The sequence below is a fragment of the Puntigrus tetrazona genome, unplaced genomic scaffold, assembly GCF_018831695.1.
Source record: "Puntigrus tetrazona isolate hp1 unplaced genomic scaffold, ASM1883169v1 S000000746, whole genome shotgun sequence".
In the NCBI taxonomy this organism is placed as follows: domain Eukaryota; kingdom Metazoa; phylum Chordata; class Actinopteri; order Cypriniformes; family Cyprinidae; genus Puntigrus; species Puntigrus tetrazona.
The window spans coordinates 1,207,501-1,220,000 of NW_025048355.1; the positions used below are offsets into that span (position 1 = coordinate 1,207,501).

Genomic DNA, 12,500 nt, shown 5'->3' on the forward strand with positions numbered 1-12,500 from the left:
GGTTCCATAAAGAACTTTTGAAGAATCTGTTACAAAAAGAGATGGTTCTTCTGGAATTAAACACAATTAGAAGCAAGAAAAAGAGAGAGAAAGTGCACTTCTAAGTGAACTAGAGTTCTTCTTCTCCAGATCATTTGCATTATGGTTACTTATAAGATCTAAGTTTGTTCGTTTTCATAGATCTAACAGAACGCATTAAACTCTAAACTCTACATTTACATAATGTAGGATGAGTGTGTACATGTGCATTGGGCCGCTCAGCTGCAGACAGTGACTGGATTCAAGCGAATGAGCGTCGGATGCAAACGTAGTAGTGAGCGTCTAGTGATAATCTGCGATAATCTACTCGCCTCACTCTTTCACCGCTGATGCGCAGAGCCTTTTTTGTTTAAATGCACACCTCGCTGGAAGCCGCAGATAACAAAAGAGGAGATAAGATGTCTGTAAAAACAGAGGGTCGCATCATTTGAGACATTTCTACGCTCACTTCAAGGTGAAGATGCGTCTGTTTTTCGTCTCTGGGCTGCTGGCGTTGGGCTTTCCCTTCATCAGGTCTGACTTTGTAGATTCATTCAGTACATGCAGTGACTTTTTTTTGAAAGGAACGCCTCCAACGATTCCGGGCATCCTGGAGAAATCGGTTTCAGAGAATAAGAACCAATACCAAGCGATCTGTCAGGAAGCGAATAACATGTACAGATACGCAACTCTCTACGACACAAAAAACAGGATTCCCGTTTTTTCAGCTTACAAATATACAGGCAGATCAACCGATTTCAACGCACCAAAGAGAAACTGGAAGATCCACCCGGGGGTAATGTTTCTTACAGATTCCTGTTGTTTTCTACACTTGTGTTTGTGAATGTGAAATTTACATGGAAGTATAATAACATTGCATCCTTAAATAATGATCCTTGATATAATAACTCGATAAGATCATAAGATAACAAACTTTTTGAATGGAACTTCCCCATTCCATAGGGAACTTCCATATTGGCTATTTAAAAAAAAATAGCCTCCCCAAACAACCAACAACCCAAAAACAGTTTTAAGGCACTTTATTTAACAGATTTCACACACTCAAGCTTCGAGCATTTCACTTATTCTCTCTTTTTTTTCAATGATTTGTTCCGTAGCTGGAAAACACAGAACAATACTACCACAACAACCAGCTACATCTGACCCGGGGTCACATATTTCCCATGTCCTATGCAGCGGACGTAGACGCCGCCAAATCTACATGCGATATGATCAATATCGTGCCTCAGGTCGACCGATTTAACGATGGGAGCTGGGGGCGCATGGAGCAAAAAGTTAAAAGCGTAATGGATTCTCAATGCAGGGATGAAAAGGACAACAATAAGATCTTGGCCTACGGGCTGACGGGAGCCGTGCCGAGCCAGAATAAACTGCTGGAGGAGAAGGTAAACATTCCCTCGCACATGTGGACAGCCTTCTGCTGCTTCAACAGTAAGAGCAGAAAATGGGAGTCCCTGGCTCACTGGGCTGAAAACGTAGATGAGAGCGATGATAAAGCCAAAAGCATCACTGAGCAGAGTCTTGAAAAGCTGCAGGAGTTCCTGAAGAGCATGTACAATACAGAATACGCTCCGTTTAACGGCGAATGTATGGATCTGTTCGTTACGGGGGAAATTCAGCCTCAGTGAGAGGAGGAGAAACCTTTCTTGCGGTACTTGATGTCGTTGGCAGCAGAAATTTGGGCAGGGTTTAGTTCTTTTTTCGGTAGAAATGAAAAGGGACGCATTCGTTGAAATCATGAAACTGTGCTTTTAATCAAAAGCGCATGCAATTAGCAATAATAGTAATTTAACGCTTAATTTATTGTTATTTTATTTATATATATTTATTTTTGAAATGCTTTCTTTTTTTTTGCTTCAAGGGCACTAGAAACGCGTGTCTGTGGAGTCCTGCATTAGTTAAGCTTGTCTAAATGTGAAGATGGCACGAAATAACAACAACGCCAGATTTCTGTTTATTAACACTGACAACTACTGTATGTAACATAAAACCAAACCAATAAATGCTTTCAATCATGCAAAATGATAATAGCCTCTGAAATGTAATAATCTGACGTCGTGATGTTTTCTAAACTTTAAAGATGGCACTATGAATGATTCATTTTCTCTTTTAACGTTACATACATAACATTAACATCTGTTTTAACATTACAGCACTCGGGTACATGTTATATATTTTACTCATTTATCATTCATTTTCACTTCAAACAATGATGGCTTTTTTTAAATCAGGGGACATTTCTAATTAATTTAATACAAAAATGCAGCACATATCCATCTTTTATCTTGCAAAAATCGCATTTTCTACTGGAAGTTGTTTTTGTGCTGTCCAGTTCGGTACATGCTCTTCAGATTAGCTCTGATATACATGTTTCTGTATATATTTCTTATAATTATTTGTCCAAATTAACGATTAAATGACGAGAAAGGTGTTTTAAAATGATTTTGCTCATGCATCTTAGAGGTCTTCTCGGGTCAACCTGAATTGAACCGAATAACTTCATACCCGAACCTGAAATGCATAAATATTTGTTTTAATAAAAACCAGACCCCAGAGAAAGCAGATGAAATTAGACACAGTCTGTGATCCTGCAGTCACTCAGGAAATATTCCGGTGTCTGCTGATGGATTTGGCCGCTTTTCCATTTCTTTTTACTTATTTAACATTTGTTTATTACAGCGTTTATTAAAGAAATAACTTTTCATGATTTGTGGCTGTCACGAAGGAAATTATTAATATTCCATTATGGAAAAATATTTGTTATATGCATTAGAAAACCAAACTTTTATCTATCGTTTTCCACCAACAAGTGTCTTTGCTGATTATTGCTATGTTTACATTACTTAGATTATAGAAGTATTGTCGGCCATCCTTTTTCCTAAGAAGAATTCCACGACAATATATGTACGTGTGTGTGTATATATATATGTACACTCACCGGCCACTTTATTAGGTACATCTTACTAGTACCGGGTTAGACCCCCTTTAGAACTGCCTGAATCCTTCGTGGCATACATTCAACAGGGTACAGGAAACATTCCTCAGAGATTTTGGTCCATATTGAGATGATAGCATCACGCAGTTGCTGCAGATTGGTCGGCTGCACATCCATGATGCGAATGTCCCGTTCCAGCACATCCCAAAGGTGCTCTACTGGATTGAGATCTGGTGACTGTGGAGGCCATTGGAGTACAGTGAGAAACCAGTCTGAGATGATTCGCGCTTTATGACATGGCGCGTTATCCAGCTGGAAGTAGTCATCAGAAGATGGGTGCACTGTGGACATAAAGGGATGGACATGGTCAGCAACAATGCTCAGGTAGGCTGTGGCGTTGACACGATGCTCAATTGGTACTACTGAACACTTTCCTTGAAAGGGCCTTTGGATATACGTGTCTATTAAGTCATGCGTTAAGCTTGTCTAAAAGTAAAGACATACAATAACAACACTGACAACTGCGTCTTTGACAACCATTGTACATCATTAAACCAAACAAATAAATGCTTTCAATCATGCAAAAAGACACTAGCTTCTGAAATTAGAAATTTGTCGAACATGACAACAACAGAGAATGCGAAGCTGATGGTGCCATTCAAGATGGTGCTAGGATGTTCGACTTTAGACAAATACGGACGCCCCACTGGACCGCTTCAGGGGCTGGTTGCACCAGCTAGACGTAAAAAATAGCTGGGTGTAAGCTCTATGCTGAGATTTGCAATGCCCAGTTTTATGAAAGATATATACACCTGTTGCACCAACTGGATGGCACAACGAGAACGCATGCAAAAATATCCCTCGCCAGGGGCCTTCAGAATGTACTCAAGCACATAATTAAAAGTACACCATTTTGAAAACTACTCAAAAAAGGATTACTGATAGAAAAACTTAATTACTGTAACGTCTTCTTCAGCACTGTTAACTTCATTAACGCCTAGGTGAGACACAACGTGTAACGTTAGTCTATTTGGACACATGTTTTAGACGTGAGGATTAGATCCACATGTTAAGAGCTGTCTGTTGGCAAGGATATTTATTAAAAGGAATGCCTACTGTACATAATGTCTCCTGAATTTCAGGAACCCGTTTCCTCAGCAGGTTTATGAGGTAGAGTTGGTTATAGCCCTCCACCGTCCGGGCTGACGTAACCGGTAGGTGACTGGCCGAACCCTTTCCGTGGACCCTGCCAGGTAGCCAGGAATTTGCAGGCAGCTGTGGGAACAAGGACAATCTCCGGGTTGGAATTCCTGTGGTTGGGCTACCGTGTTGTAGTGGCGCTGTTGTGCTTGCTGGCCTTTGCTGAGGTGTTCTCGGACTAATGGCATGACCTGTTTGAACCTTTCCCTCATCTCCTTTACCTGTTTGACCACAGTTCAATGGGCTGCCGGCTGCTAGGTGGAAACGGTCCCGGATGCACTGAATGGTATTTGCTGCCCTGAAGTACTATAGGATGAGTGTTTACCAGTTCCAGTATGGTCTCCATTTTTGTATGGGGTACGACTTGCAGCTGTTTTTCTTCCACCTCTGCCGAGCAACACAGTAGAGCAGGCCATTGTCGATAATGAAATGCAGGAGAGGATGGGGCCCAGGCTGAACGTCCTACCCTTCAATGACTCGTACCTGGAGCCAGCAGTTTTTCAGCCGGTCATCCTCCTTCTGGGCCCTGGCATATTAGCCCCCTCCATTAACCTGTTGAAACACATCAAGAAAGGGGTTAGGATTTTGGGAGGGGAACTCACCTTCTCTCCTGCTGGTGCCGGTGCGGGTCTCTGCGGCTCACTCTGGGGCTGGCAGGCGGTCAAACCCCGACAAGGCTCTCCCAATTAACATGGGAACCGTCAGGTCCTTTAACATCCCGACCTTCGATGGGCCAGGTGCTAGGCGCAGCTGAGATCGTCACTTTGTGGGCCGGGACTTGGCCTGTGTCCCCGTGTACACAGGTGATCGGTAAGTAGGGAAGAGCTGCAGGTGTGACCGATCAGCCTGTGATGGGCTGGTGCTAGGTGCTTGTTACCAGGGCAACGCTGATTGCCTCTAGGGACTCTCATCACAATAGGCAAAAGGTTTTTACTAATGACTATAAGATAAACTTGACAAAAATGCACAATGAAAATAGTACGGCATAGCTGTCAAACACATAGATGTGGTGTAGAGGTGTTGCTTGTTGTGGGACAGATGTTGTGTGAAAATCAACTAACACTCATGCTGTTTTTAGATTTGTGCTTTTCACAGGACTGGTGTGTGTGTGTACAGCAGTATTAAACATCGCCATCTCAGCTGCAAGACTATTTAGTCGAGGCTATTTCACCTGTTTCCATTTCATCAGATACTTTTTGGGGAACATTTTCTTTCTTCTCTTTCTTGGTGATTTATTTGTGAGTGAACATGCGTCAGTTTCTCGTGAGCGTCCTCGCTGTGCTGCTGCTGTCCCGCTGTCCCTTCGGCACGACTGAGGTCCTAAAAACTTTTGATGGATGCAGTGGTTTTTTCTCCGAAAAATGGCCTCCGGTGATTTCTGGCATCCTGATGAACAACTCTGATCCTCGCTACAAAAAAATCTGTCAAAAACATAACTTCGGTTCGGGATATACTTTTGCAACTCTCTACGACACAGAAAGCAGGATCCCTGTTTTCTCAGCGTACAACTACACAGGAAGAGGAAAATTCGACAGACCAAACATTCCCTGGAAGATCGAGCCGCAGGTGAATATTTAGCCTTTTTTCTGACGCCTCATTTTTCTGCTGCTTTATTAATCGCTCTTCAGTTTTATGTCAAAGTTTGTTATTCTGCCATTCAGTCTTGCACTTTTTGAGCTTGACGTATCGATAGATTGATTAAGATTCTTCTCATTTTACGTTTTATGTAATGACTCCAGGGGTTATTTTAGAAGTGAGTATGGTTCATCTCCTAGTGTTTAATAACTCTTTCTTGTGAAATCTACAGCTTGATCCTCCCGTTGATGACATGACTGCTCCTTACAATAACCAGGCCATCGATGAAGACTACTTCAAAAACGAGTTTAACGTTAATCGCGGTCACTTGTTTCCCAGCTGTCACGCAGAGGATGCCTTTATAGCCGAATCTACATTCACACTCACTAACATTGTACCACAGTATTCAGGCTTTAATTCTGGCAGTTGGAAACGCATGGAAATTGAGAGTCAGATTAGCATGAACACACGTTGCATTGACAATAAGGGTAACAATAAGGGTAAGGGTGACGTTTTAGCCCATGTGCTGACCGGCGCTATACCTGGCAAAAACCAACTGAACAACAGGGTAAACATTCCCTCTCACATGTGGATGGCATTCTGCTGCTGTAATAAAAGACAGTGCGCCTCTGGGGCTTACTGGGCCCCTAACGAACAAGAACGGAAAAATGAAAATAACGTGATCACACAAGAGACTGTGCAGGAGTTACAGCAATTTCTAAATGAAACATGGAAAAAAATGTGCAGCTGTTTAAGAACTGTACAAATGTCTCCAATGGGGTAATAATTCCTGAATGATCATTTCTGGTGTTGGATTAGAGGTCTGTCAAAATGCTTGTTCGGCTTCTCCAGAATTCAAACTCTGTTTTTTAGTTGCTGTTATAAACTGAACGTCTGTAAACGCTTGCATTTCTTTCTAATAAAGCTTTGAAGATGTTGCTGCATCAGAATCATCTCACTGTTTAAATCTGAGGGTTCCCACATTTTTACATTCCAGGATACACGTGAAAAGTATAATCCGTATCAAAATGATCATTTTGTGCTCCAGGGTCACATTTGTCATCATTATTGTCACAATAAGTGAAATAAACCAAAGGGTTTTTTTAAAAGATTTTTTTTAAATGTATTTAATCAGGCCTCTTCTGTGCACCATGGTTACATTTATTACTTAACATATTAGAATGATTTCTGAAGGTTTGGATAAGCTAAAAAAAAAAAAAAAAAAAAATTATAATTCATCAATTATAATGTTATACACACTTGTAGTGTTTTTACTGAAATTTAATGCAGCTTAACAGTTTAAGTTAATGATAATAAGCATGAAAAGCACCGAGACCGAGGCACATAAACAGGTCATATTTTGCTCCAAAATCAAAATAAATAAATGATACGTTTGCATAGACAATGAAATCATTCTTCCCGGTTCTTAAAATCAAAGAACGTATTTATTAAGCGACAAAAATAATGTATTTGTATTTCTGATTACGTTATAATAATAATAATAATTAATGATAATAAGCATGAAAAGCACCAGGTTTGTACTTTTTATTAAATGTTTTTTTTTTTTTTTTAGCTATTTCACAAGTCAGAAGCTGTGAAAGAAAACTTAACACCATTTTATTTAGTATAGCTTCCAGCGAAACGACTGTATGAAAAAAAGTGAGACTCGAGTCGAGACTGCGGCTGTGAATGCTGCGAAACCGTTTGTGTTTCAGGTCAGAGGTATTCAAGTCCAAGCAGAGACGCACACCGCATTCTCGTCTGAGGGGAAGATGGCCCGCTTTATCTCCAGCGTCTCTGTGCTTCTGCTGGTTTGGGGTTTTTCGTGAGTCACGTCTAAACTTGTGGACAAATTCAGCAAATGCAAAGACTTTTTCTTCCGTGAAACCCCTCCGGTTATCCCCGGCATCCTAAAGGATTCAGAGGCACAGCACAGCAATTATACGCTAATCTGTCAACAGTATGAGAAAGAAACTAAATATGCAACTCTCTACGACACGTCACTGAGGATCCCTCTTTTCTCCGCTTACAAATACACCGGAGTACAAAGCAACAAGAAAGTAACCAAGATTCCCTGGATGATCGAGTCGCAGGTGAGGATGCTTTATATAGTTGCTAGCTGACTTTTTGAGTTATTCTTGTTGTTGACTGTGTTTCTTTAGCTTGAACCTGCAGGTTCTGGGATGCATGAGCCATTCATCCGTCAGGCGATCACCGGAGACTACTATAAAAACGATGCTCTTAGTCCCGGGCACTTATTTCCGGTCCGTTTTGCAGCTGACAGACAAACAGCCAAGTCTGCATTCACTCTCACCAACAGCATTCCTCAGAAGAACAGCTTAAGCACAGGAACTTGGATTAAAAAAGAAGGAGACATGAAAGATATGATGGATAACCACTGTCGTTACCAGAAGAACAAAGCAACCTACGTGTTGACTGGAGCCGTGCCCGGCCCTGATAAACTCAATAAAAGAGTCAACATTCCCTCTTACAAGTGGATGGCTTTTTGCTGCCTCGGCCGTTTGGGAAAGTCATCGTTCTCCGGAGCCGACTGGGCCAAGAACAATCGGGATAACAATTTAGACACTCGTCCTAAGAGCCTGCAGGAGTTAGAAACACTCTTAAGTAACGAATGGGGCAAACAAGTAAACCTTTTTTACAATAACTGCGTCTAATTTTAATACACGACCTTCTTCGGTTAGAGCTTAGTGAGAAGGTACTCTTCTGTCTTCATATCCTGGGGAAGAAAATCTAGCAAACGCTTCTTTCAGTAGTGTGTAGATGCTTTTTTCTTCAATAAAGCTTGCAATTGCAAATAGTGGCACGTGGGACTTTTTGCATGTGTGTGTGTGTGTGTGTGTGTGTGTGCGTGTGTGTGCGTGTGCGTGCAATTACACACAGGCTTAAGTGAGAAAAAGGGATTTCTATAAAGCATGGGATGAATAAACAATCAGCCAATGTGGTTTTGACCTCAGATTAATCACTAAACAACAACTGAATATTTCTATGTTTTTTGGTTATTTGAGGATCATTTAAAACCAACGGACCAATAGAAAAACTACTAAATACACATTTAAATGCATTTAAAATTAAACAATCTCATTATTGAATTGTAATAGTTAAACAGCCCAGTCTAATGATGTGCATAAAAAGTAAAAAAAAAAGTGCATATAATAATACATTTGTTTTTAGTTTATATATGATACGCATAGCATAAAGCCCTTTTTGTCTTATATATAGACAGTTATATATTTTGTTTTTATTTATCGTAGGTCTACTATTTGTATCCACATTTATAGGAGCGCGTAGCGTTAAAGCAGGTTAACTTATAGTTTATAAAAAGAAAATATAATATAATATAAATACAAGCATGCCCAGTGGCCTGAAGAGAAGAGATGCACGGATTCACTTAAAACCAGATATAAAAACAATATTTATTCTTCTAATTTATTTATTCTTTATTAATTCACTCTTTTTAGCTCATTTTTCTATATAGAAGGCAGAATAGATGAAGTTTCTTTTGCTTCATGTTTTGGTTTAATTGTTACCACCATAGACGCCTTTTAAAAAAAAAAAATACAAAAAAAGATGGACAATAAAGTGTATTTTTTTCAAAGCGTGTGCGTTTATCAAAGAAATAAGCTTCCATTAGTGTTCGTGGTTGTGATGAAATAAGAACATGCTTAAATCTCACATTTGTCAGAAAGTTCGTAAGGTTTTCATTGAATTCTGTCAGACAGCATTCATTCCTTCAGACACAGAGTAAAGACTCTGAATGGGGCAGTGAGTTGGAGTTAATTTTATTAGTGTTATACTGAGTAAAGCTGCTCAAAATGAATGTTTTAGAAGCATAACGCAAACACTCTACTCCTTTAGAGTCCTCTTCAGTCTATTAAAACGACCGTGACATTCAAATCGACTTACTTTGTTAAAGAAAAATAAGAAAATATAATCGACAGTACATTTAGGCACACCGCTGACAGATACTATACACCAATATGCACAGTTCATGTTCGTAGATTCATACGTACGGGGATTCAGAAAACAAAATCAAACCAGAAAAACATCCGTGTGGACCTAAAGGGGAAGCCGCTCCTGTGCGACTCGACCAATCGAGCAGAGTTTAGCTTCTCAGTGCCAGCCAATCACAGTAGAGAAAGACCACAAATCACACGAGTACAACTGCTGATCGATCACGAAAAAACAAGAGCAACTCAAAGAATTTCAAGTGCTATGTTTATATTAAAACACAAAATGAGTTCTCATCTATTCGCATGGATTTCTGCTGATCCGAATTAGGCCTCGAGCGTCGATATTTAATGACGCCCGAGACCGAAGCACATAAACAGGTCATATTCTGCTCCAAAATCAAAATAAATAAATGATACGTTTGCATAGACAATGAAATGATTCTTTGTGGTTCTTAAAATCAAAGAACGTATTTATTAAGCGACAAAAATAATTTATTTGTATTTCTGATTACGTTATAATAATAATAATAATGAGTAAATCGTTTGTAGTAATTTAAATAACATTATTTTTATGCATGAAAATAAACTATCAATATAATAAAAAATATTAAATACAATTTTTTAAAATGAATTTATTTTTTAGGATTTATTATATCATCACACTAATTATAAAAAATGTTCTCAATCATTTTTAAAAAAAGCTTGTCATGCAAAACAAAGGGTGAAATATGACCTGCGTATGTTCTTGTAAAGTGTAGATATATCACAAACGTGACTAGAGAGTGTTTAACGTTAATGAAGAGTGTTCACGACCTGTGTGCTCAGACGCCAGATGACCTCTGACCTCGGCAGCGTCTTTCGTCTCCCTGCATGTTTCGATCATCCGTTCACCTACAGTGTGCTTTCAGTCCTCTCCTAAAAGCGGGAACGCGTCAAAATCCCTCGGGAAAACGGCAGGAGTGACCAAACATTAAAAACAAACGAACAAAAGAAAAACAAAACATCCCCAAGCATTAAAAAGCCAGACTTATAAAACAAGTCCTTTAAAATAAGCCATTTACAACAACGGAATGTTTCGGTGGTTCTGGAGGTTTTTGGATTGGCTTCTGAAATTCTTCACTCGGATATACTTGAAAACTATCCCATATACGATTATTATATAACATGCATTAAAGAAACGTATTGCACAAAAAACCGATGACTTATTCTCTGACTGAAAATGGGATTTCGGACAGTGGATATCAGAGTGTGTGTGTGTGTGTGTGCGTACGAGGGCGCGTCGTGTGAAAGCTACGTCTCTTGGTCTTGTATTTAAGGCTGAATCTATATATCTCGCGCTGAAACAGTCTTCGGCATCAAACGGTTGCAGTTTAGTGCTACACTTGCTATTCTAAAATAAAGTACTTAAAAAAAACGCACACATGAACACGACCCTCCGCTGGATTGAGTTATAAAAACAGGACGCGCACAAACATCGACACGTACATTCGTTAAAGCACATCTCCGTATGCGCTGAGCTCCACGCAGCCGTACGAGACGGTCATGCAAATAAACGCTTGAACTCCACCGCCTCTGTCCGCTTTGATATGTTTGAGGGCTTTAGGCGATCCTTAAAGGAACGGTTCGACCAAAAATTTTAATTAGCTGAAAATGCACTCAACAGACTTTTTTTTTTTGTTAGAAAGGATTTTACAGAAACGTACGGTTGCGTCACTTACTCAGCAATGCATGCTCTGCGGTGAATGGGTGCCGTCAGACCGAGAGCCCAAACTGCTGATAAAAAAGATCGCGTTACGTTTTAAGAAGAAACCAGCTACGTGTTCATATGAAATAAAACTATCGTTTTAGAGTCCGGAAACCTTTGTAAAGCTTCCTGCAGTGGAAAGAGAGAGAGAAATCTGCAAGGATCAAGCACAAACAATCCAAAGCAAATCATGAGCTCTAAACAAATACGTGGCAAGATTTGGGAGGAAGCGTTATTACGGACTCTTCTCACGGCACCCATTCAGGATCTACTGCTGAGCAAGTGAAGCGATGCCATTTCTCCAGATCTACATCCTGCACGGCCTGTGGCTGAGCGCATCTTCAGCAAATGTTCGTTTTTTTGCATTAAGCATCCCTTTAAATCATGTTAGATTAGCTTAAGTATCACATGTCAGCAAGGCAGAGGGGCGTGGCCTGTTTAAACCCCACCCACTTCACGCAAACCGATCGGTTGGGCAGGAAAGCGTTCCGCCTTTTTCAACGATCGCGATTCATCGATGCCGACCCTCCTCATACGGTTGTGACGTGTTAAGGTGCATAGGTTGCTTCGGTCGGATCTCCTTCGCCGCCCGATGCCGAATACAAAACAAACCCCCCCCCCCGAAATAAACCAAACAAATCGTATATATATATATATATCTACACAGTGTCATTCAAAACATCAGATCAGAAACGCACGGCAAACGGAAAGAGCGATGGCTCGGTGCTCGGGCGCCGCAGTCTTCCGCCGGATGTGACCGAGCGCTTCACGACGATGAGATGGAGTCCGCTACGCTACGGCCGCGTCGATACAGTGCTTTAAACGAGAGCAGCCACGAGGCACTACGAGGGAGGCGCGTGTCGGAGCGCGTGGAGCTCCTCCTTCCCCTCAGCGTCGGCGGGAGAAGCGTCCGTCTGTCACCTCTTGTGCAAGCCGCGCAACTTCTGTGAATATCTGAGCACTCGAGGAGAACGCGAGTGGAGCTTGACGAACAGCTCGGGGAACTTGTACTGAGGGAACAGGGTCTCCAGGAAGC

The 12,500-nt window shown here is 40.8% G+C and overlaps 4 protein-coding genes across 4 annotated transcripts in view; 3 read left to right on the forward strand and 1 right to left on the reverse strand.

Moving 5' to 3' along the window:
- The first annotated feature begins 10 nt into the window (after window positions 1-10).
- LOC122335185 (endonuclease domain-containing 1 protein-like) lies at window positions 11-2,003 on the forward strand. The gene is made up of 2 exons (XM_043232973.1): window positions 11-814; window positions 1,137-2,003. Exons 1-2 carry the CDS (start codon window positions 500-502, stop codon window positions 1,665-1,667), a joined length of 846 nt encoding a protein of 281 aa, XP_043088908.1. The 5' UTR covers window positions 11-499; the 3' UTR covers window positions 1,668-2,003.
- Window positions 2,004-5,288: 3,285 nt separating this feature from the next.
- On the forward strand, window positions 5,289-6,685 carry LOC122335287 (endonuclease domain-containing 1 protein-like). Its single transcript, XM_043233113.1, has 2 exons — window positions 5,289-5,740; window positions 5,982-6,685. Exons 1-2 carry the CDS (start codon window positions 5,423-5,425, stop codon window positions 6,531-6,533), a joined length of 870 nt encoding a protein of 289 aa, XP_043089048.1. The 5' UTR covers window positions 5,289-5,422; the 3' UTR covers window positions 6,534-6,685.
- A 202-nt stretch (window positions 6,686-6,887) lies between these two features.
- On the forward strand, window positions 6,888-8,924 carry LOC122335226 (endonuclease domain-containing 1 protein-like). Its single transcript, XM_043233040.1, has 2 exons — window positions 6,888-7,842; window positions 7,912-8,924. Exons 1-2 carry the CDS (start codon window positions 7,828-7,830, stop codon window positions 8,422-8,424), a joined length of 528 nt encoding a protein of 175 aa, XP_043088975.1. The 5' UTR covers window positions 6,888-7,827; the 3' UTR covers window positions 8,425-8,924.
- Window positions 8,925-11,391: 2,467 nt separating this feature from the next.
- snx13 (sorting nexin 13) overlaps window positions 11,392-12,500 on the reverse strand; it is a 24,617-nt gene continuing 23,508 nt past the window's right edge. The window contains exon 26 of the mRNA XM_043233041.1: window positions 11,392-12,500. This exon is cut by the window's right edge and continues 114 nt beyond it. Within this exon, the coding sequence (XP_043088976.1) occupies window positions 12,382-12,500 (119 nt within the window). The 3' untranslated portion in view covers window positions 11,392-12,381.

Excerpts from the sequence above, each read along its gene's own strand:
- LOC122335185 (XM_043232973.1), top strand. The coding sequence starts at position 500 with ATGCGTCTGTTTTTCGTCTCTGGGCTGCTGGCGTTGGGCTTTCCCTTC. Across the intron at positions 815-1,136 it reads ACTGGAAGATCCACCCGGGG|CTGGAAAACACAGAACAATA; the intron begins GTAATGTTTCTT and ends TTTGTTCCGTAG.
- LOC122335287 (XM_043233113.1), top strand. The coding sequence starts at position 5,423 with ATGCGTCAGTTTCTCGTGAGCGTCCTCGCTGTGCTGCTGCTGTCCCGC. Across the intron at positions 5,741-5,981 it reads CCTGGAAGATCGAGCCGCAG|CTTGATCCTCCCGTTGATGA; the intron begins GTGAATATTTAG and ends TGAAATCTACAG.